At 46.2% G+C, this 23844-nt stretch overlaps 1 protein-coding gene across 2 annotated transcripts in view; it reads right to left on the bottom strand.

Moving 5' to 3' along the window:
• Positions 1-539: 539 nt before the first annotated feature.
• Positions 540-23844, bottom strand: part of LOC147630312 (uncharacterized) — a 44980-nt gene continuing 21675 nt past the window's right edge. The window contains exons 6-10 of one of the 2 annotated variants that reach the window (XM_086810152.1): positions 23157-23363; positions 1952-1998; positions 1762-1783; positions 1053-1112; positions 540-684 (exon numbers count right to left, since the gene is read on the bottom strand). In XM_086810152.1, the coding sequence (XP_086666278.1) occupies positions 676-684; positions 1053-1112; positions 1762-1783; positions 1952-1998; positions 23157-23363 (345 nt within the window). In that variant the 3' untranslated portion in view covers positions 540-675. Of the gene's footprint in view, positions 1113-1761; positions 1784-1951; positions 1999-23156; positions 23364-23844 lie in introns of both variants that reach the window. The other variant, XM_086810151.1, reaches the window with a different exon arrangement.

The raw sequence follows: 23844 nt of genomic DNA, 5'->3' as shown, positions 1-23844 counted from the left end.
CCTAGTGTGAAAGCTATTCATTTGTATATAAGTCAATTTTGGCATTAAGCAAAACACTTCATTCCCTTACAATAGAATACTTTACGAGCTCTCTCTCTTCCTTACTCTTTTGATTACTTGTATTGTGTTGGCATGCTTGATGGTTTGCTTGCTTGAATAGGTTTGAGTGTAAGCTTCTCCTCCCTCTCATGAGATTTTTGTTCACCCACCTCTTGCAAGAGAGAACCATTGTGAAGGCTCTTCTTCTTTACTTGCCTCCATCTAGAAAAAGAGAGCTCTTCCTGCATTCCTATAGTGATGGAAGCATTGTGGTGCATGACAATCGACGACTAAAGATGCAATAGATGGGGTAGCATACCCAAAAAGGAAGTTACATTTTTGACTCTATGGTGAAGTACCCAACGACACTTATTTTCCAACATATGCTAAGGTACTTGACTTGAACATATTTAGCACCGCAGAGGACTAGCGTAGAACTTGGCTTAGCTTCATTTTTCCATCCATTTCAAGCTATTGGGATCACTCAATATTGCACAGCATTGATTAGGAGATCATACATTCTATTTACATACTTGAAAGGGAAAAACCCTTATTTTAAACGATTTTGAAGCTCAGAAGGCTATACATGAGCCATGAGATGTGAGTCCACAAGGCACGAGCTGTCGTCATTCTAGCTCAACAAACCTACATAAACCATTTCACAAAAAAAATCCACGACCCTCACTTTGAATACTCCGGTTTCACCCTTAGTAAATCTTCTCTATCTTGTTGCCTACATCTTCCCAAATTTGATTAGCAGGTGCAGATAGTAAGTTTGGTTTCCTTTTACCTTCGAAAACCATTATTGCACCCCAAAAAGCAAATGAAATGAGGAAATTTGGCATGCTGGTAGTGATAGGTTACTCGGGTTCACAAAAACCGATATAGTTGGTGCTTCTACTCGTGCCTAGAACGCAGTTGTGTGTTGCCTACACAATAATTTGCACGTTATAGGGCATGATCCAGACATTGGCAACTTGATTAAGGCTTCAAGGTGGGTAAATAAATCTTACTTCTACAAGATTTTGTGATCTTTGAAAACATGCTTTTGTGCTCCCATCATCGATTTTCCCCTGCAATTAACAGCAGGCCAACTTAATCAAAGTGTAAACCCTAAAGCACCATAGAGGGCTGCTTCTCTTTTTCCACCCAGCCATTAAAAAAATGCTCTCTTGCACGACTCTTTCATTCAAAAGCCCCAAATTGGGCATTCCCACAAATTGTGGCTTCTGTATGTGCTAGATCATTCTCCCCCTTCCCATTCTTTACATTAAGACTCAAAACCCCATTGAGCCTTTCGCCTTAATCATTCAAATAATTCCATGTGGGCATCTCCTCAAGCCATTCTACTGCACACTGGCCACCTGAAACATTGGTTAGGCCCTCTGGACTTCCTAATTACAGCAATCTTGCAAAGTCCTATCTTTGTAGAAACATCAAAACCTCGTGAAAGCTTTAGGTTGTACATGATGATAAAGAACACCCACCTTTCCCTAGCTTTCTAAGGCCCCTTACACGTGTACCCCGTCAATCCTTGCTGTTTGGGGATTTTGATTGATGATGTACAGGGAGTGGCTACTCATGGGTCCATAGCCCACCCATGTGATCTAAAGGTCCCTAAAATCAGCAGCTTTCCTTGGCAGGTATCCGCTGGCTTGCCTGTTAATTCCAGACTTAAAGTCGACTCTAAACTGAAAGAGTGAATTGTATTTCCTCACTCACCGTCTTCAAAATCTCATCTTTCCTGCAACAGATCATTTGACAATTACACTCTTGTTAACATGGTTTAAAAAAACAAAATACATGTCTACTGCTAGCATGAAAAGAGCCCATAACCATGCTGCATCTGTGCGTCCAAAAATGCCTATCAGAAAAGTATTCAAGTTCAAAGGCCAGCTTTTGTTCTTTTTACCTGCTCTTTTTGATGTTCACTTCAGCAAGCCAAGCAGTCAAGTAAACCTGCACACAAAAATGTAACAGACATGTATCATTATTCCTCAAATTATGTGTAATGTGTAGCATTGGCCCAACGATCACAATCCAAACATGGGGAGGAACTAAATATTCTATGGTTTACATTATTCAGAGGTCATCACAGAGTTAATGCCAAGGAAGCAGTTGAACGACAAATGTGTAAATAAACAGGGCACCCGTGACCCCATCAAATGTGTCCAACAGTCAACTAATGTGCCCTACTACAGATTTATGCAATTCGTAAACAGAAATACATCTGGGAATACATATAAAGGTCCTCTAATGAAGCAACAAATTGGGGAGGAAGAAAGGGGAGGGGGGGTACTCCCTCCATGGCTGGCTCCTCTTGAAGGAAGGTAACATATGCAGGGGTGGGAGGAAAATTGGGGGATTGTATTGCAATCCAGTCCCCACCTTCAGCCAGGAAAGGTACAGGCTTCAAATGTGCAAAAAAGCTTCCTACCACTCCTGCAGACCTACAGCTGCCCAGAAGTAGCTCCCAGTAGCCACGGGTATGGACAAGGTTGTCCAAATGGAACGGATAGACAAGTTTATTTATAGGCTTAAAATCCCCCCTGCAACTTCTGGTTGGCCCACAACCAGCAGTCCTGGGCCTTTTATGAAGATTTTTAAAACTTTAATTTACCCCTATCTAAGAGGCATTCACCTGCAGCCCCTCGCCAACTCCTTTCGGGCTTCTCAAAGCCTGTAAGTTTGGACTTGAACCTGCTTTTGCCCAAACATGCATATTTCTCCAGCATCCCACGTTTCCAACAAGCTCAACAGTGTACAACTAGCCTATACATGACCTCAGTACTCATGGAAACATGCATCTAAGGCTCAATGCAGTTGCCACTCCCTCCTCAACTTGGAACATCAGGGCGGAGTGTAAGGTCCCCCTTGACCCAACCCTAGAACTATCTGACAAGAAACCGCGTAGGAGGCTTAAGGCTCACCTCCCAGCCATATTGTCCTTCGGACTATCCCCCGAGCTCAAGGCCATAGCTGTATCCTTGGAGAAGCTCCCTTGGAGTAAGACCTCGCGTCCCATACCACCAGGCCACACCCTACACGTGTCATCAACGTGAACATCCCCAATGGGCCATGCTCAACTATGTCAAACCACACGATCGTAATAACTTATGAGCCTAGGTTTCAGTTATATAGACCATTGGGCTTTATAATTAGCCCTAGTGCTTTATAAGCTTTTAGCCCTATAATTACTTATGACTATGTGTCACCATTTTGGGCATCTCCAGAATTCATGTGTGTGGATGGGCTTTGGATGCCCAAAAGATCAAGAACGTGCAAGCTTTGGGAATGGGGGATTATCTAGTATAGAGCACCAAGTGTTCATAGCATGGTCCAAGCACTCGAAACGGTTTCTTAGACACAGAAATGGGCTTTGGAGCTCAAGTGTCAAGTGGAAAGTATGTATGACAAACTCTTTGAGGATTTGGGAGAGATCGAGCAATGAACCGGGTTTCTACATGGTGTTTACATGTATTTCTCATGTGGTGGAACACAAAGAGTGATATCATCTCCTAAATTTTCGGGGAAGTTGCTATTTTTGGAAATCTCCAATGGAATTTTCGTTCGCGTCATTACCTCCGAAATTCAACAGAGATCGAGGATTGCGAAAGCAAAATTAGCTGTCATCTGGGATATTTTAGAGCTGAAGATTGTGGAATTTTTGGCCTCTAGATTTGGGACATGTGGCAGATGATAAGAGGATAAAAGTGAGACAAGTGTCCTCCCACTTGTCAATTCAACTCTACACATGGCATTGTAGCATTTTCTTGCTTATTTGAGCATGAGAGAGTCATCTCTTGGGCGAGTTTGAGCTTCAAGCAGGTTTTTGGAGCTGAAAACTCTGATTTTTCACCATTTCTCTTCATTTATAAGCCCACCATAGCCATATCCAGCTTGGGGAACATGATTTTCACTTCTCTACACCATCTTGCACCCCCGGATGGTTGTTTTTCAACAAAATAGTCCTAAAGCTTGCTGAAATTTTTTTTTCTATCACTGGGATCTCATGGAAGGCAGCGTTCAACGAAATTATGACCACAGGCACCATGCCAGAGAGGCTTTCAAAGGGTTTGATTCACTTGATTTCTAAGGAGGGTGGTGACAGATTGGAGATTCAGCAGTGAAGACCCATCACCCTCCTTGGGACCGCCTACAAGATTTTGGCCAAGGCCATCAGCCGAAGACTGCAACCTTTACTCCCTTGCTTGATCCATGCCACTCAGATAGGTTTTGTTCAAGATCGGAGCATTCTAGACAACATCTTCACTTTTTGGGAGGCAACAGCTTCGGCTAGGATGCGGCAGCAGGATCTTATTGTGCTCCTTCTAGACTTTGAGAAAGCCTATGATAGAGTTGACTAGAGCTTTCTGGAGGGCACCATGTACCGCATGGGTTTTCCAGTGGAGTGGATCCGTGGTGTTTCTGGACTTTATTCGACCTCTCATAGTCAGGTTCTCATTCAGGGAGCTAGAGGCGAAAGATTTCCCCTCTCGCTCGGTCTGGCAGGGTTGTCCTCTAGCACCATACCTCTTTCTATTCGTCGTCGAGGCCATGAGAAGTTTTCTCTCAGCTCAGGAGACTAGGCTCCTGGGATTGCATCTCCCCATCCATACTCAGGAGGAACTGCTAGACTCAGAGTTTGCAAATGACACAGTAACATACTTATCCAGAGATGTGGGGAATCTTCAGAGATTGCAGAGGCCATAGAGAACTTATGTCGCGCATCAGGAGCGCAACAGATCACCTGGCACAAGTCGTGTGGTTTTTGGGTTGGCTCTCCATCCGCCCCCGAGCATCCAGTAGAGGATTTCCAGTGGATCCCGAGGGGCACTCCAGTCCGTTATCTTGGATGCCAAGTGGGCATCGATATCTCCCCAGAGCAGCAGCTAGCCCCTCTTCTTCTGAGCATTCGGAAGAAGCTTCTGTACTGGAGTTCAGCGAGGCTTTCCTTAGCCGGCCGAGTGGTGGTAGCGAACCAAGTTCTTCTTGCTACCACGTGGTATATTACTTCCTGCTGGGCCTTCTTCCAGGCCTTCATTGGTCAAGTTCAACGGTTGATCCCCAATTTTCTGTAGGCGGGAAGCGATGGGAGGCCTGCCCGAGCCAAGGTGGCTCGGGGAGTGATCGTACAACCGTGCCATAGAGGGGGCCTAGGCATCATCGACCCCGCCATTCAGAGCCATGCCCTGCTAGGCAAGTTGATTGTTAGAGGACTTCTCCCAGGCAACAAGCCATGGAAGGATTTCCTCTTGCCCAAGATTTCAACCTGTACATCGAGCCTAGGGGGCCCTTGGCCGCAAAGCACTAGATGGATCTTCACAAAGATGCGGGCTTGCGGCTTTAGCCCAACTTTTGAGGCAAATTTGCAACCATTCTAGTACGAGCATGGCATCACCTCAGGCCAGCCCTCCAACAGGTAGTTCCGGTAGCCTCCAAGGAGCGTCTTCGACAAACTCTAATTTGGAACCCCAGAATCCATTTACCTAGTGGCCACATGCTAGGGACCCAACCTCATGTATCCTGGGAAGCGTTGAGCACGGGACCTGCTAGGTCACTTGGAGATTGGCTTGCATTCAGACAGCTTCCACCAGAGACTCAGGAGAGAGGCCTAACTGGGATCCGGGGCAGAGAGACTCAACCTCGACATCGACTCTGCTATTCCTCCGAAGTGGCTGACCCCTATCCCTGACCCTATTCCCCCGTAGTGGCTGGAAGTGTTTACCAGGCATGATATTCTCCTAGCAGTTCATGGCCAAATGAGAGCTCTACCTTGCTCACTTTTTCAATTGGACCTCATGGCGCATTAGAGAGATTAGAGCCCCCCTTGGATGACTTGAGTAGATGCACCTTACAGAGGGTAAGGGTGATCAGATTTCATGCACATCAACCCACCTCCCCAACCAAGGTGGCCAGGGAGAGACTCTGGTGTTTATGGATCTGGGAGAGCAGGCCCATCACGTGCCTCCATTGGGAACCAGGGAAGTGGACTTGGTGTGATTTTGCAGATAGGGAGGAGTCTCTGTCAGAATATGCAGCGGAAATGATAACCAAACTTGGGTAGACAAGAGCAAGTAGACTGCAGAAAATAAACAGCACAAGAAACACAGAGAGATAGGTGTGTAAACTCTTCTCTATACACAAGATCCCGAGAAAACTGAATGAATGAGTGGTGGGGGCAAGGGGCCTATTTATATGCCCCTGGGAGAGCAGTCGGCCAGCATAAAAAGTGCCCACGACTGCATAAATGCAGTCGCCCAGCAGAAGAATGTCCACGACTGATCTGTGTCCAGTCGGCCAGCAGCAGATTGCCCACGACTCATCTGTATGCAGTCGGCCAGCAGCAGTAGGACTGCTGTTGGGACAGTCGGCCAGCTCTGGAGTGCTCCTGCCATCCTCTGGCAACCCTCCCCACCACTAGAAAAAATGGAAAAAAATAGGGAAAAATACAAGGAGTGTGGAAAAATGATAAAACACCTTATATAGGGCGGGCACACCCACAACAGAGGCCCTGGTGTATAAATATAGACACGAGATGACTTCTAACACCCCCTCTCAGCTCCTGGCTGTGAAACCAACCCAAGGGAGCTGGAGTGCCGCCTGAGCGTAGCCTGAGGTAGAGACTTCGTGAAGAGGTCCGCCGCATTGTCCTCCGTCGAACAATAAAGTAGCAAGATGTCACCAGCCAAGATCTTCTCACGTACAAAGTGATACTGAATCTCTATATGCTTGGTCCGGGCATGGAAAACCGGGTTCCGAGCAATAGCTATACAACTCTGGTTATCGCACTGGATGACTGTGGGCTCCCTCTGTGGAAACCCAATCTCGCCTTAGCAGCCTCCGCAGCCATACAACCTCACAAGCAGCACCACAAGCAGCCCGATACTCTGCCTCTGTCGAAGAAAGGGCAATAGTTGGCTGCCTCTTGCTGCTCCAAGAAACTGCTCCTGAGCAGAGGGTAAAACTATATCCTGAAGTAGATCTCCTCGTGTCTGGATCTCCTCCCCAATCTGAGTCACTCCAACCTTGGAGCTTGACTCCATTCCCTCCTGTGTAAAAGAGTCCCAGATCCTTCGTACTCTGCAGATACCGCAAGATCCGCAATCCTGCGTCCCAATGAGACTTCAATGGCGTCTACATAAAAGAGCTCAACAGCCCCACGGAGAAGCTCAAGTCCAATCTGGTGTTCAGCAACCAGATCAATGAACCAACCAACTTCCGGTACTGCGAGGCATCAACTGGCTCACAAGGATCTGTAACGGTTAACTTTGTGTTCGGGTCCATCGGCGAGGTAATAGGCTTGCAGTTCTCCATCCCAAAGGCCTCAAGCAACTCATGAACATACCGCTGCTGAGAGACGAAAAACCCCCTCTGGGTCTGCCAGATCTCCAATCCCAAAAAGAAGTGGAGTAAGCCTAAGTCGGTCATCTCAAACTCCTTTGCCAAGGCAGCCTTCGTCACTCCAATGTGCTCCACATGACCGCCGGTGAGAATGAGATCATCCACATAAAGGATGATAAGCGTGACCATGCCGCGTTCCCGAAAGAGATACAGGTTCGGATCTGCAACCGATCTCTGAAATCCAGTCCGAATAAAGAAGGAATCAATCTTCTGATTCCAAGCCCTGGGAGCCTGCTTAAGACCATACAAGGCCTTACGTAACCTGTAAACCATCCCTTCCGATCCTGGAACAATAAAGCCTGGAGGCTGCTCAACGTACACCTCCTCCTGCAGGTCACCATTAAGAAACGCAGATTTTACATCCATTTGATACACAGGCCACCTCTGAGAAGAAGCAAGGGCAAGAACGGTCCGAATCGTGGACATCCGCGCTGTCGGTGCAAAGGTATCCTCGCAGTCGATGCCTGGCCGCTGAGCATAACCTTTAGCCACAAGCCTGGCTTTGTGTTTGTCCACCGACCCATCAGACGCGTATTTGGTCTTAAAGACCCATTTGACACCAATGACAGACCGCTTCGACGGCCTCGGTACCAACTCCCAAGTGTGGTTCTTCTCGATGGCATCAAGTTCCACCTGCATGGCTTTCCTCCAAGTATCCTGTGAAAGGGCTTCCTTTACGGAAGTGGGCTCTTTATCCCGCATGATACGAGACATCAACGCATAGTTCACCTGAAGAAGCTCCGCTGTGTTGCTTTTATCTCGGACTCGATGTGATCTTCGAGGGCCATCCTCTGTGGTCCACTCGGAGGGTAGCTCCGTGACACCTGACTCCCGAAGGGTGTCTAACAACCACCTAGGTACTCGAACAGATCGTGGAGCCTCCTGTGGTCGCGGCGAGGGCTCTACTCCAGCTGCGGGCTCAACCTCCTGTGATGACTGAGGTGGATCAACTGGAATGATAGACTGGGAATCATCATTAGACTCCTCTGGATCTCCAAGAAGTGGCGGCTCCTCGACAGTGGATCCTGGAACATGCTCGTCAAAGACCACATCCCGGCTGGATCATACAACATGTATCCCTTGGAAAGAGAGTTATACCCCACAAATACCAGCTTGCGGGACTTGGAGTCAAGCTTCCCCCTCTGCTTCTTCGAGTTCAAGCTTCCCCCTCTGCTTCTTCGGAATATGTACATACGCGTCACTCCCAAAGACACGGAAGTGCGAGACATCGGGTTTCCTGCCAAAATGTGCCTCAAATGGAGTCATATGGGGTACTGAAGTCGTCGGAGATCGGTTAATGGTATGGACAGCCGTTGCCACAGCCTCACCCCAAAGTGGACGAGGAAGATCACGATGCTCCAGCATGGTCCTCGCCATCTCCACCACAGTCATGTTCTTGCGTTCAACAACTACATTCTACGAAGGTGATCCGGTATTGGCCAATTCCCTTTTGATGCCATGATCTGCACAAAATCTGAGAAATACAATCGAGGAGAATTCACCTCCTTTGTCAGCCCTGAGAGTCTTGACCTGAAATCCAAACTCTTTCTCCACCATCACGTGCCAATCCTTGAACCGAGCAAAAGCTTGGTCCTTCTGGGAAAGAAAGTAGACCCACGTGAATCTGGTACAATCATCAACAAGCAGCATAAAGTAGAGAGATCCTCCCAAAGATGGTATCTGCTGAGGTCCACACAAGTCAGTGTGAATCAACTCCAATGGTTTCGAAGCCCGCCTGGAAGCCTGCTTCGGAAAGGATTCCCTGTGCTGCTGTCACGAGCCTGTGGCAATGACTAACTTTGTTTTTGCTTTCTTTATCGGATTGGTTTCCTGTTTAGAAACCCCTTTTGGAATCCAAAATGTCTGCATTGCTCAGTCGGAGTGGACAGCATTAAAGTTCAGTGAGAGAGTCTAAGTTTGGATGGCCTAAGGTTTACAGGCACTGAATATTGACATTAGATTAAGGCTAAGAGAAGGGTGGGTCGAAAGAAGAAGAAGACAGATAAATATCTCTGCTAAGAGGGCAGTGCACTTGGAATTTGTCAGTGCTCTAGAGATAGAAGAGCATCCAGAAGATCAGAGGGACGCGATTCTGACATCTCCTAAATTTTAGGGGAACCTGCTATTTTTGGCCTATGTCGGAATTGAAATGTGTTCGCGTCAAAAGGAGGGCAATTAAATGGGGAACAATAGTCCCCAAAGACCTGCAGTGAGCTGATGAGCTGGCCAGGATATTTTTAGGCTGGAAATCCAAAGCAGGAAATTGCTTATTAATGTGCCATTTGTCACATTTTACAAAAACTTTCCACTCGTGGGAGGCTGAGCACTCGTTTTCTCTCTGTGGGAGCTCATTTGGTGAGTTTGCAGGTGGATTGAAGCAGGTTAAGGGCTATTGAGAGCTGCCTACTCCCTTTGCCTAGATGCAGTGAGCCATACGTGGCTGTAAACCACTCCTCTACTCTCTCAGAATGATTATGCCTGCAAGAGGCTTTCTTATGTGTATGTACAGCTGTGAGGAATTCATGCTTCCTGGCTGAGGCAAGAGCCTCCTTTGATAGGAACAGGCGCGGTTAACCACCGTACCATAGCAGGTACCTGTGGGGGTCATAACCCCACAAAGCAGGTGTCAAATTCAGCAATTTATTGTTGCTGTTTATGACTGTTTTTGGGCTGTTTCGGAGCCCGAGAAGGTACCGAATCGCAATAAGGTCAAGCCAGATGGATTCCAGAGTGAACAGAGGGCCATATGTGTGCAAAACAGAGTAAATTTCAGTGCTGTGCAGAAATTACAGCAAGCTGAATTACTGGTTTTTATGCTCTGTTGAGAGGGTTTCGACGTACTGAAGAGGTCAGAAGTGGTTTGGAATGATTCTGACATATTTTGGGTCAGTTTTGGGACAGTTATGCTGGCGAAATTTTCAGGAATGTGCAGAAAATTCAGCAAACTCAATACCTTGTAAAAAATCTCTTTTTCTAAAGAATAAATAAATACCGAAAGGGGCGCCAAGCTTTGGGGCCTATCTGGTGTCGGTGTCAGCTCCTGGGGACATTCTAGTTCACAGGATTTTGTTGTTTTTGCTCTGTGTTTAAGCTAAGGTATTAAGTGACGACATAAACTGGTGAAAGCCGTGTGTATTGAAGAAGATCTACCGCCCAGTCAGTAGTACAGGCCGGTTTCATGGTTCCATTGCCGGGATAAACATCACTTTGTTTTATTGAAGTGAGCCTGGGCCTGCTGGGTAGAAGCACAGAGCACTGATGGCTGACCGACGTGAAGAAGCTAGAGAGGAGTTCTCTTCCTCCCAGGAAAGAAGAGAGGTTCTAGTGGTTTTGGGGGCAGCAGCAAAGAGGGCAAATCAGCCAGAATTTCAGCAGCCAAACAGGTTGAAAAGGTTGATGAGCAGGGCCCTCAGAAGACAGGTAAAGCTGGATCAGCAAAGAAGAAATTAGACAAGGCTTTTTGGCGTCAGTCGAAGAGCAACAAGCCTCAGTTTAAGCAGAGAACTGAAGAGGAAACACAGGCTTTAAGGACTGAGGGTAAATGCTTTATCTGTGAGAAAGCTGGTCACATATCAAGGTTTTGTCCTGACAAGAAAAGGCCAGCTGACTCAGAAGAGAAAGAAGACAAGAAAGGAAAGAAGGTCACCCCTTCGGCAGGTTTAGTGCCAGATATGCTAGGGGATAGACCTCAGACAGATGCCAGTGAGTTGTGTAGAGCCTGGGGAAAGGTCAGAGATCAGCATGTTCTCATTTTCTTTGACCCTGGGGCAAAGGCAAACTTCATTTCCCCACAGTTGGCTGCACAGTTGGGCATCAGAGCTGATGAGATGGGATACACAGCTGAGGCAGGTTTGGCATGTCCTGGCCATTCAGAGTCTGTGACACCCATCCTTGGAAAGTTACGTCTGCATATACAGTCCTATGTGGATGCAGAAGACTTTTATATCATGCCGCTTGAGGGATGCGATGTATTGCTTGGTATGCCGTGGTTGTACAGAGTGCATGGCATCTTGGATTCCTTCAAGAAGACTGTGACCTTGGAAAGTAGAGGGAAGACTCATGTGCTAGATGTTAAGCTCAAAGGAGAGTCTGTACCTATAATTTCAGCTTCTGCTATTACCTCGGTAATAAAGAATCATCTTTCTGCGTATTTGATATTTGCACGTGATTTGAATGAAGTAAGTGAGTCAAATTTGTCAGTACTTGAGAAAGACAGATCTGAATTTTTGTCACAATTTAGTGATGTCTTTTCTGACTCATTACCGTCTGAGTTACCACCAGAGAGGTCAGAGGATCATGGTATAGATCTGATTCCAGGCAGTAGTCCACCGAATCGACCTCCGTACAGGGTTAGTGCAGCGCAGCAGAAAGAGATTATGAGCCAGGTGAATGAGCTGCTGGAAAAAGGGTTGATACAGCCAAGTTCATCTCCCTTTTGCTCTCCTGTGCTCTTAGTGCAGAAGAAGGATGGCTCATGGCGCATGTGTATAGATTACCGCGCTTTGAATAAGGCCACCATAAAGAACAGGTTCCCTATTCCAAGGATTGATGACATCTTAGACCGCTTGGAAGGCGCGTCTATGTTTAGCAGGATAGATCTGAAAAGTGGCTACCATCAGATCAGGATTAGAACTGAAGATGTGCATAAGACTGCGTTCAGGACGACCTTTGGCCTGTATGAATTCCTTGTGATGCCATTTGGTCTGACGAATGCTCCTGCCACATTTAATCGGATGATGGATCGGATATTCCGACCGTTTAGACAGTTTGTTGGCACCTTCTTTGATGACATGATTGTCTTTTCAAAGTCGGAAGAGGAGCATAGAGACCACTTGTCAGAGGTGTTCAATGAATTACGTAGTCATAGACTGCTTGTGAATGGCAAGAAGAGTAAGTTCTTCTTGGAACAGATTCAGTTCTTGGGGCACATTGTGTCTAAGGATGGGGTCAGAATGGATCCTGCTAAGGTTGAGGCAATCAAGACATGGCCAGCCTTGAAGACTGTGCATGATGTCAGAAGTTTTCTTGGTTTATGCTCTTACTACAGGAGATTTATCAGAAATTTTGCTGAGATTGCTTCACCGTTGCATGCTCTGCAAAAGAAAGACGTCTCTTTCAGATGGACACAGAAAGAGATTTCAGCTTTTGAGCTACTGAAAGAAAAGATGACTTCTAGTCCAGTGATTATATTGCCAGACCTCAGGAAGTCATTTGTTGTCCAGTGTGATGCATGTGGCAGCAGTGTTGGTGCTGTCTTAATGCAAGAAGGAAGGGTAGTGGCATATGAAAGCAGAATATTACAAGGGCCAGAGAAGACTATGCAGGTCTATGAGAAAGAACTGCTGGCTGTAGTTCATGCTCTAGAAAGTTGGAAACACTACCTTTTAGGTGCTGATTTTGTTGTTCAGACAGATCATCAGACTTTACGCTATTTTCTGACTCAGACAAAATTGTCGGAGAAGCATATGAGATGGGCAAACTTTTTGTCTATGTTCCACTTTCAGATTGTGCATGTGGAAGGCAAGAAGAATGTTGTGGCAGATGCTTTATCAAGGAAGCCACAGATTTCAGCAGTGTCTATTCCTTATCATCATGAGTTAGATGACATGAAGGAGCAGTATGCTGTTGATGAGGATTTTGCCCGAGTCTATGATCACATTGTGAATGGACAACCTCATGACCACTATCTTCTCAAAGAGGGTTATATGTTGATGCATGGGAGACTGTGTGTCACTAGGCCACTGAGAGTGAAAGTGATGACAGAGAGTCATTCTCCTCCGTATGCTGGACATCGTGGTATAGATGCTACAGTTAAGGCGGTTGAGACTTTCTTTTACTGGCCTACTTTGAGAAGAGATGTTGAAGATTATGTACGGCAGTGTGTGATTTGCCAGAAGGTCAAGTTTGACAGGCAAAAAGCACCAGGGCTGTTACAGCCATTGCCTATTCCAGAGAAGCCATGGGAAAGCATAGCAATGGACTTTGTGTTTGATCTTCCTAGGACACAGACAGGGAATGATGGAATATGGACCATTATATGTAGGTTCAGTAAGCAGGCTCATTTCATTCCTGTTCGAAAGAAGATTAAGCCAGAGCAGATGGCACGATTGTTTATGTGCAACATTTTCAAGTACCATGGGATGCCACAGTCTGTGATTAGTGACCGTGATCCACGAATGACTAGTCTTTTCTGGAGAGGCATATTTGAGAACATGGGCAGCACGTTGAAATTTTCTTCTTCGTTTCATCCACAAACTGATGGGCAGTCTGAAGAGGCAAATTCTACTGTCCTTGATCTGCTAAAGTGTTATGTATCAGAGCAGAAAGCAAAGTGGGAGCAGTATTTGCCATTGGTTGAGTATGCATATAATAATACAGTGCACTCTTCAACTGGCAAAGCACCTTTTGAGATTGTAGAAGGTGGCAAGAAAGTGCCCCCCATTTTGCATACAAAAGATAAAATTTTTGAGGCAGATCAGTTTGTGCAGAATATGGATGAGACATACAAGAAGATTAAGCATGCCCTTGAGAAGACTCAGGCTAAGCAGAAAAGAGCAGCAGATATGCATCGCCGAGAGCTCATGTTTAAAGAGCATGATTGGGTCTTGTTACGCTTTGAAAAGGCACGGCTTAAGAAACGTAAGGGCAAGGAAAGCCTGTTTACTAAGCTGAGTATGCGGTATTATGGGCCTTTTCAAGTAACAGAGAAGATCAGCGATGTATGCTATCGGCTGAAATTGCCTGAGCAGTGGAAGATTCACAATGCGTTCCATGTGAGTCTTCTTAGACCCTTTGTGGGTGATGTGCCAGTGGATATGCCACCTCAAGATCAACCTGAAGTTGAAGAAATGATGAAATTCTTGTTCCAGAACAGATCTTGGCACATAAGGAACGGAAAGTAAAAGGCAAGGCTGCTAGACGCTATTTGGTGAAGTTCAGAAACTATCCACCTTTGGATGCTAAGTGGATGGAAGAGGGTGAACTCGCTGAGTCACCTAATGTATTGGGACTTTACCTTGAGGCATTTAGTCTGCAGCCTACCTTGACCCATTGATTGAGGAGCTGTATAGATTGTTATAATACAATTGCTCCATCGATCATGTACAGCTAGTCTATCTTTTGTCTTGTGGATTATTCAGTTAATAGATACATGTAGTCACCAATTTTGGCATATGTTTCAGTACTATGGTTTTGGTTTTGTCAACATGTATTTCTGAATTTAGACTCTACGTGAACTATATTGCAGTGTGACTGAATGTCACTGTTAGTGTTGGGTTCATCGACAGAGCAATGACCATGCTTGTAGTATACATGTCTTAACTTGATGTTGGTTCATCTCGTTAACTGGAAACATGTATACGACGCATGCAAATGAGGACATTTGCAATTTCAAGAGGGGGGTATGTCACGAGCCTGTGGCAATGACTAACTTTGTTTTTGCTTTCTTTATCGGATTGGTTTCCTGTTTAGAAACCCCTTTTGGAATCCAAAATGTCTGCATTGCTCAGTCGGAGTGGACAGCATTAAAGTTCAGTGAGAGAGTCTAAGTTTGGATGGCCTAAGGTTTACAGGCACTGAATATTGACATTAGATTAAGGCTAAGAGAAGGGTGGGTCGAAAGAAGAAGAAGACAGATAAATATCTCTGCTAAGAGGGCAGTGCACTTGGAATTTGTCAGTGCTCTAGAGATAGAAGAGCATCCAGAAGATCAGAGGGACGCGATTCTGACATCTCCTAAATTTTAGGGGAACCTGCTATTTTTGGCCTATGTCGGAATTGAAATGTGTTCGCGTCAAAAGGAGGGCAATTAAATGGGGAACAATAGTCCCCAAAGACCTGCAGTGAGCTGATGAGCTGGCCAGGATATTTTTAGGCTGGAAATCCAAAGCAGGAAATTGCTTATTAATGTGCCATTTGTCACATTTTACAAAAACTTTCCACTCGTGGGAGGCTGAGCACTCGTTTTCTCTCTGTGGGAGCTCATTTGGTGAGTTTGCAGGTGGATTGAAGCAGGTTAAGGGCTATTGAGAGCTGCCTACTCCCTTTGCCTAGATGCAGTGAGCCATACGTGGCTGTAAACCACTCCTCTACTCTCTCAGAATGATTATGCCTGCAAGAGGCTTTCTTATGTGTATGTACAGCTGTGAGGAATTCATGCTTCCTGGCTGAGGCAAGAGCCTCCTTTGATAGGAACAGGCGCGGTTAACCACCGTACCATAGCAGGTACCTGTGGGGGTCATAACCCCACAAAGCAGGTGTCAAATTCAGCAATTTATTGTTGCTGTTTATGACTGTTTTTGGGCTGTTTCGGAGCCCGAGAAGGTACCGAATCGCAATAAGGTCAAGCCAGATGGATTCCAGAGTGAACAGAGGGCCATATGTGTGCAAAACAGAGTAAATTTCAGTGCTGTGCAGAAATTACAGCAAGCTGAATTACTGGTTTTTATGCTCTGTTGAGAGGGTTTCGACGTACTGAAGAGGTCAGAAGTGGTTTGGAATGATTCTGACATATTTTGGGTCAGTTTTGGGACAGTTATGCTGGCGAAATTTTCAGGAATGTGCAGAAAATTCAGCAAACTCAATACCTTGTAAAAAATCTCTTTTTCTAAAGAATAAATAAATACCGAAAGGGGCGCCAAGCTTTGGGGCCTATCTGGTGTCGGTGTCAGCTCCTGGGGACATTCTAGTTCACAGGATTTTGTTGTTTTTGCTCTGTGTTTAAGCTAAGGTATTAAGTGACGACATAAACTGGTGAAAGCCGTGTGTATTGAAGAAGATCTACCGCCCAGTCAGTAGTACAGGCCGGTTTCAGCTGCTTACCACGTATGCAAGAGCTGTAACGCCCTTGCCTACTACCAACATCTGGCAAGCCAACCACCATCTGGTCCCAGAAGGCGCGCCTCAAAGCATCCACATTTAAGTGGCCAAAACGAAAGTGCCACAAATCTCCGACCTGAGAACCTGTCAAAGGGGAGAGTGCAGAGAGCTTGTAGATACCATTCTCCACACTGCCTTCCCAAACAACCTGGCCAGTCTCACGGTCCCTTAGAGCAACTGAATGCTCCTCAAATTCCACCCGAAAGCCAGTCTTGCATACCTCATGCACTGACAGAAGATGAAAACCCAGAGCAGGGACATAAAGAACACGGGAAGCATGCTTGCCCCCCTTGCCATCGGGAATAATCTCCATTCGGCCCTCACTATGTATCGGAATACTAGATTTATCGCCAATAAAGATGCGACCTGACTGCCGTTTCAGATCCAGAAAGAAGTCACGGGATGGAGTCATGTGCCTGGAAGCACCACTGTCGAGAATCCATTCCCGGATATCCTTCGCGGTGAAGCCAACTGCCTCCTCGCTCGAAGATGATGAAGCATCGGAGTCCACCATCTCTAACTGCACAAATGCCGGAGTCTTTGTAGCTGAGGCTGAGGAATCAGCACTCTTCCTTGTCCGCTTAGGGCACTTCCTCCAGTAGTGGCCTTTCTCGCCACAATCATTACAAGATCTTTCGGCCTTCAGCTTCTCTCGTTCTGAATCAGGCTTCTTCTCAGAAGACTTCTCCGGTGAAGCCTTCCCTTTGCCCTTGTTGTTATTCCGGCCTTTCGACCGTTGGCCAGTTAAGGCCTCCGAACCTCCGCTGTGAGGAGGGTTCGTGAAACGTTCCTCCTGGTCCAAGACCATTGGCACAAGCTCCTCCCAGGTTATGGTGCTAAGCCTGCCACTCATAATCAATGAGGAATAGAAAGCAGAATACTGACCATGCAAGTGGGACAGCAAAGTGATGGCCATGTCTTCAGATGATCTCTCTTTCCCAGCTTGTAGGACTTCCTGCTGAAGGGCCTGCAGCTTGTTAATGTGTTCCCGCATCGTCGAGGACTTTGCAGGGTTCATAACCCGCATCTGCACTTCCAAGGAGATCCGTTTCATGGGTGATACCCTGTTATACAAAGAAGCCAAGTGCTCCCATATGCCTCTCGCCAGCGTCGTGTGCTTCACATGATTGATCACTTGTGGTGTGCAATTGAGGAAAATAAACGACCGCACCCTGGCGTTGACACGATCCCACATGTGTGCCTGTGCCTCTCGGTCCTTCCTCGTCGATAGTAACTCCCCGTCCTCAGCTTCCGGCCGTGGAACCCCGATGATGATAAAATCAGCAAGGTCATATGACTCCAGCACCGACTCCATCATGACCTTCTAGATGCCGTAATTGGACCCGTCCAGCTGACGATCCACTGGGAACGTGGGGAGAGTCAGAATCTTCACGTGCTTCTCAGCCATCTCTAGTAAATCCGCCATCGCGGAGAGTAACCTGAAAGGGTGGGTGGGTGGGAAAAAAAAATCTGAAAACCTGCAAGTGGCTGTCCAGCACCTTAGCCCGCCTTCCTCTTGCACCTTCTCTTCCCGTACAGCCCAAAACAGTCCACCAATCAGCAGCCTAACACTCCCCCTCTTGCTCAGAAAAACTCCCAAGATCTATCTCGAGCCTAGGGCTCTGATACCATGTCAGAATATGCAGCGGAAATGATAACCAAACTTGGGTAGACAAGAGCAAGTAGACTGCAGAAAATAAACAGCACAAGAAACACAGAGAGATAGGTGTGTAAACTCTTCTCTATACACAAGATCCCGAGAAAACTGAATGAATGAGTGGTGGGGGCAAGGGGCCTATTTATATGCCCCTGGGAGAGCAGTCGGCCAGCATAAAAAGTGTCCACGACTGCATAAATGCAGTCGGCCAGCAGAAGAATGTCCACGACTTATCTGTGTCCAATCGGCCAACAGCAGCAGATTGCCCACGACTCATCTGTATGCAGTCGGCCAGCAGAGCAGGACTGCTATTGGGACAGTCGGCCAACTCTGGAGTGCTCCTGCCATCCTCTGGCAACCCTCCCCACCACTAGAAAAAATGGGAAAAAATAGGGAAAAATACGGGGAGTGTGGAAAAACGATAAAACACCTTATACAGGGCGGGCACACCCACAACAGAGGCCCTGGTGTATAAATATAGACAGGAGATGACTTCTAACAGTCTCTGGGTACCCCGTTTCTTGCATACACCAGAGCTTGGCCATAGGATCCATATGCCCGAGGTTAAGGGCACTCCGACAGCAACAGCAGCAGGACACTGGCAATCTCAAGGCCCCTCACCGCGTTTTCTCTCAGATTTTTGGAAGAGGCTTTGGGACAGTTTTCAACCTCGGAAGATCACCCTCCTTTTGTGGTTGCTGGCACATAGGAGTTTGGTGGTTGGCATGTGGTTGGCCATTGGCAGTAGACCAGCAGTATGTCCGGGACGTGGCCACCCCTAGGAGTCTGAGTGACATTGTCTTTGTGATTGCTCGAAGATTCAACTGGTTTGGTAGCGGGTTCTCTGCGTCTTCACTATGGGCGGGGCCTCTTCTCGTACTATTACATGGGGCACTATTGCTTAGGCCATCGCATATCGACAATGCCAACCCCAGCCCCATCTACTAGTCATTGGCCTCCTGGTTCGTGCCAGAGATGGGAGATTTGTAGCAGCGTTGCCGCATGGCACATTTGGAGAGCTCGATGTAGCGAAGTCATCAAAGGCACCCACACTCCACCTGCGAAGTCCCATCAAGAGCATCTGGGACGACATCATCCATACCCTCTGCAACCAATGGGAGAAGCTTCAAGGTGGTTATGACTTGATGCGGAAGCATCGGGAAGCCTTCTTGAGGCTCTGGCGACCTAGCCCTTTTCTCATAGATAGAGGTGGTGAGCCCACTTGGCACTACAAACCACCGGTGTGGTTATTCCCTCCCCCACCCCCTGTATAAGATAGCCTTCTCCTCATAGAGCGGCCGGCCGGAGGAGAGTGTATCCCTCCTCCCCTTTTGTTCTTTGGTCCTCGATTCGTACATGGAGGCGAGTTTGTATTCAGTCCTTCGAGGCTTTTTTTGTCCAATTAATTATGAGATACGAGGGAGATTCCATTGCCTCTTCAAAGAGGGATTCGATCCACTGACTCAGATCATTGATTACTCTGACCAGCGATGCTTGGGGCTCTTTCTACTTGAGCTTCCTAGACACAGAGAGTCCCTTCTCAGAGAGCCTCACCCAAAAGCACCCCTTGGACCTCGACAACAGCCCATTACCAGTTTCTTCCAGAGACATGCCAAGGATGATGAGAGGCTAGATCTCACCACACAGCCGCCAGCACGATCCCTTCCTAATACAAATCCCACACCGCCAAGGGGAGTCATCCTCGCCCAAGCCGATACTGTATGTCCAAAGATACAAGAGTGCCCCTCCACAGGCAGTGGATAGACCCTCTATAGTCATAGATGTGTCGAGGACCCACTTGCCTCCACCCAAACGCCCACCATCTACCGTCAGCTGCAAATACAAGATATGCTCCATCAACACCGCTCAGCCCCTTCTGACCCAATGGATATGCCATGGATATCTGAAATACTTGTATCACCCATGCTAGATATCCTAGATGGCCCTCTACCCACCGCGGGGGGATGATCACACTAGCTCTTATGATGATGTATTTTAATGGCAGTTTCTAGGCAATTGTTTCTCATTTTTCATTAGTCAGTTATATTTTCAGTTTCATTTTTCATTTTCTCTTTCTTTTGTTCCATGGCAAGATATAACATGGACCATCATGTAATCTTTTGGTCTCATATGCCCTATGGATCTTTTGAAGATGATTAATATAACTCTCTCATAGGCCCTATGGATCTTTTGAAGATAATTAATATAACTCTCTCTCTCTCTCTCTCTCTCTCTCTCTCTCTTCCTGCTTGAGCTCCGCAGACATAGGGACACCTTCTTCCCCAGCCACCCCGCCCCCTCCCTCGACAGCCAACCATCACCAGTTTCTTCCGGACCCAGGAGGTGGAGGACACCGACACAGTGGATCTTGTGGACCCTCCACGAGCTGCTCCGGACCTACCTCGCCCGAGAGGAGTTACCTCGAACCGAGCCTCTGCACTCCAACGTGCCCGACGCCCTCGACCCCCCCCCCCGGGCGGCCACGATCACCTCATCAGCTCCAGATCCAGGACATGCTCCACCGCCATCGTGCTACCTTTCCACGTGACATAGCTGAGGGAGACCTCTCGGCCATACTCGTCAACCTCATGCTTGACATTTTGGAGAGTGGTATACCATCTACTCAGAGCTGAGGTTGCTCCCATGTTTTTATGTTCTCAGTATTCCATGACGAGTTTCCATGGACAGTTTTGTATCACCCCAGTGAGATAGCTATATTTATGTTTTCATTCTGTTTTATTTTCCATTCCATAATAAGATATGCCATGGACATTATTGTATCACTTTAGTCTCATACGACCATTGGATCTTTAGTAGACGCTTAATATCTCTCTCTCTCTCTCTCTCTCTCTCTCTCTCTCTCTCTCTCTCTCTCTCTTATCTTTATTACATTGTGCAATCATCAAGAACCAAGGTGCTGAATATTCATTATCAAAGTATAATCTTGTCTCTAAGCTTCCACATGTTACAAAAACCCAAAAAGGATTTCACATGTTGTATAGTCCGCAGCATTGGCCACTCAAGAACCTGTCTCACCTTGTCCGGCTCAACATGCATACCATCCTGAGTGATGATATGACCCAAATAAAGGAGCTCTGATTTAAAAAAGTCGCACTTGGATTCCTTTGCATAAAGCTTCTCCAATCTCAATATCTTCAAGACAGTCCTAAGATGCCACACATGCTTGTATAATGACTTACTATATGTGACATAGCGGAATCCTGTGTGCCTTAATCACAGCCCTTGAGCACTCTGTAGGAACCTTAATGCAAAACGCATGAAAGAGAGATAGATAGAAAGACTGGTTTTCTAGTATATGTATTATGTACATGAAAAGGTTACATATATGCTTGGCCAATGGCCTTCCAAAATAAGACTATCTAAGACCAATCTCCAAAAGGGAGAGAGATGATATGAATGAATTATGACCCTTCTATTTATAGGGCTCATGTACTGCTAGTCGGTCTACTGAAGATGCCGTTGGCCTACTATTTATGCCCACGTCCGAGTATTATAAGCATTAAATGCTTGTGCATGCTAACCAACTGACATTAAATGCTAACATGATGCAGTGGATTGTTACCTAATGAAGGATTACATGTGAGGTTAGCCATGTCACACTACGTGCCCGTGACATCCCCTCTTGCTGAGCTTGATGACAGGAATCCAACTTTCACTGTCTTTTGCCTTTGGATAAGTTTCATCATCCTTTGATTGCGTTGGGACTCCAACTTGTCATACTTCTTCCGGCAACTTAACTGAACTCCTTGTCAAACCTATGAATCTGCTCCATGTCTGGCGTTGAAAATCTGCATCTTGTTCCAATGTTGTCCCCTTTGCCTGCATACCCCTGTCCCTTAACGCACTGATGACTTCTTATTGAGGTTGATCGAGACACCTAAATGAGAGAGAGAAAGAAGAAGAAGAAGAAGAAGAAGAAGAAGAAGAAAATATATGTTAATGTCTTGCAAAAGTCCCAACAGGTCTATGAGACAAAAAGGTGTACAATGTGTCCATGGAATCTCATCACGGAAAAAAAAAAAGAAAAAAGACAACATAACAAAAAAACCTAACCCTAATCCCTAGGTAAATGTAGATATGTATAGATCATCATTGTCATCCTGATCATGGAGGATCACCATCCTCATCATCATGGATACAAAAGACAGCCCAAACAAGCCATACTACCCTGCCACGTGGTTTGCCTAGCAGGCGGTTGCAAGAACAAAGCATGTCCACATGGCACTCACATGGGTGATGCATGTAACACTTAGAATCGCAACATCACTGCCTTTGGGATTGCCCAAAGGGAGAGCAGGTCTAGTGGAGGATTCTTCATCTATCCTCCAGCCTTACATCCTTTGCTACAATCACCTAAGGATTGATTGCTTGGCCACAGAGGTGGGAGCAGCCCTTCTTTGCAAAAAGGGTGGCACAGTTCTTGCCATGCAACTCACACTCCTTTGAATGTCGACCATTCCTGCCTCCTCGGTCCAAGTGATTCACTGACCCTGTCAGTCAAAGATGGAAACGCATCAGCCTCGCCCATTTGGCACACCAAATGCAATGAGACTATAGAGGATTCCATCACCCCACCTACAGAGACTATCCGCTCCTTTTGGTCGGACATTATCCACACCCTCTAGGGCCACTGTGTGAGCGCCTCGCCAGCAACTCAAAACGAATGCAGCAACACCATGCGGCCTTCTTACACACTTGGAGCCTGGACCCCTTCACTCAAGGACCTCTGGACTTGTTTGGCAGTCCAAGCCCCTAATGTGGCTTTTCCCTCATCTAACTTCCCTCTGAGAGAAGTCAGCTGGAAAGGGAGCCCCCCCTAACGTGGCTTTTCCTTGGGCTAAAAAAGGCGAATTCCTGTTTTTGATGCCTTGTGAGGACTTGAGTGCAGGAGTAATTTGCAGCAATCAAATAATGAGTGCTTCAGTCATTCAAACAGTGCGATTAACTGGAAGAAAAAAGAGAGGAAGGGAAAGAAGAATCATACATTGTACATCAGTGCTAGGACCCAAAGGCAAGCTACCTCACCCCACTCCTCGGTGAAGTTTGTTTTATTGAAAACTGAGCTAAGACAAACATTCCCAAATGACAACTACCTAGCTTTAGCAAAAGAAATGTAAAAGAAGGTGTATCAATAACCAAGTAACATTAGACACTCTACCTCTAATACTTCTCGTTTTGCTTGAATCCCAGATCCTTGTTGGAGTGTCCCAACATCATGTTCCTGTTCTCCAAAAGTTATCCCAGGCACCTTTGAATTTGTTTCCAGTAAAATATTTTGTATCATCTCTTCTGAAATTTGCTTCTTGAGATGATCATCCTCTACTTTTGAATACAGTACAGAGTGAAGCTCTGAGACAATGACCCACTACATAACACAACAAAAACCATAGCTGTGAAAAATCTCAGTGAAAACCTTTTAAAAATAGCAAAAAATGAAACAGAACCTAATGCCATGTCATACGAGCATTGCATTCCATAGATAGGCACACAGCTGTATGGACAATTAATTTGATGAATGCGCAAGTTTACAGTGCAAATAGTTGGCTGAAGATATTCCAAAATCCAAGCTTAATGCGATGTGGCATTCTAATTAATGTGGCCTTTTCTAACTGGCTAGCAACACTTTCCAATATTTTTGCCAGCTTTTGTGTTTAAAAAGTAAATCTATTAGGTGAAATCATAGGAAGAAAAAATCTGAAGTCAAGGAAGCTCTTTTTAATTCGAGAAAAAGGAACTGTTCCCCATTTATTTTTAAGAGGCATTACAAAGTTTAATCGGGCCACTTTTGCTAATTAGAAAAACATTTTCTAATCCTTCTTTCAGGAAGAGTTTACAGGGGTAGCTAT

This window comes from Cibotium barometz, chromosome 16 (assembly GCF_041138505.1).
Source record: "Cibotium barometz isolate CiBa-2024 chromosome 16, ASM4113850v1, whole genome shotgun sequence".
Lineage (NCBI taxonomy): Eukaryota > Viridiplantae > Streptophyta > Polypodiopsida > Cyatheales > Cibotiaceae > Cibotium > Cibotium barometz.
Note: the sequence above shows the minus strand (reverse complement) of the source record. Positions and strands in the feature narration are given on the sequence as shown.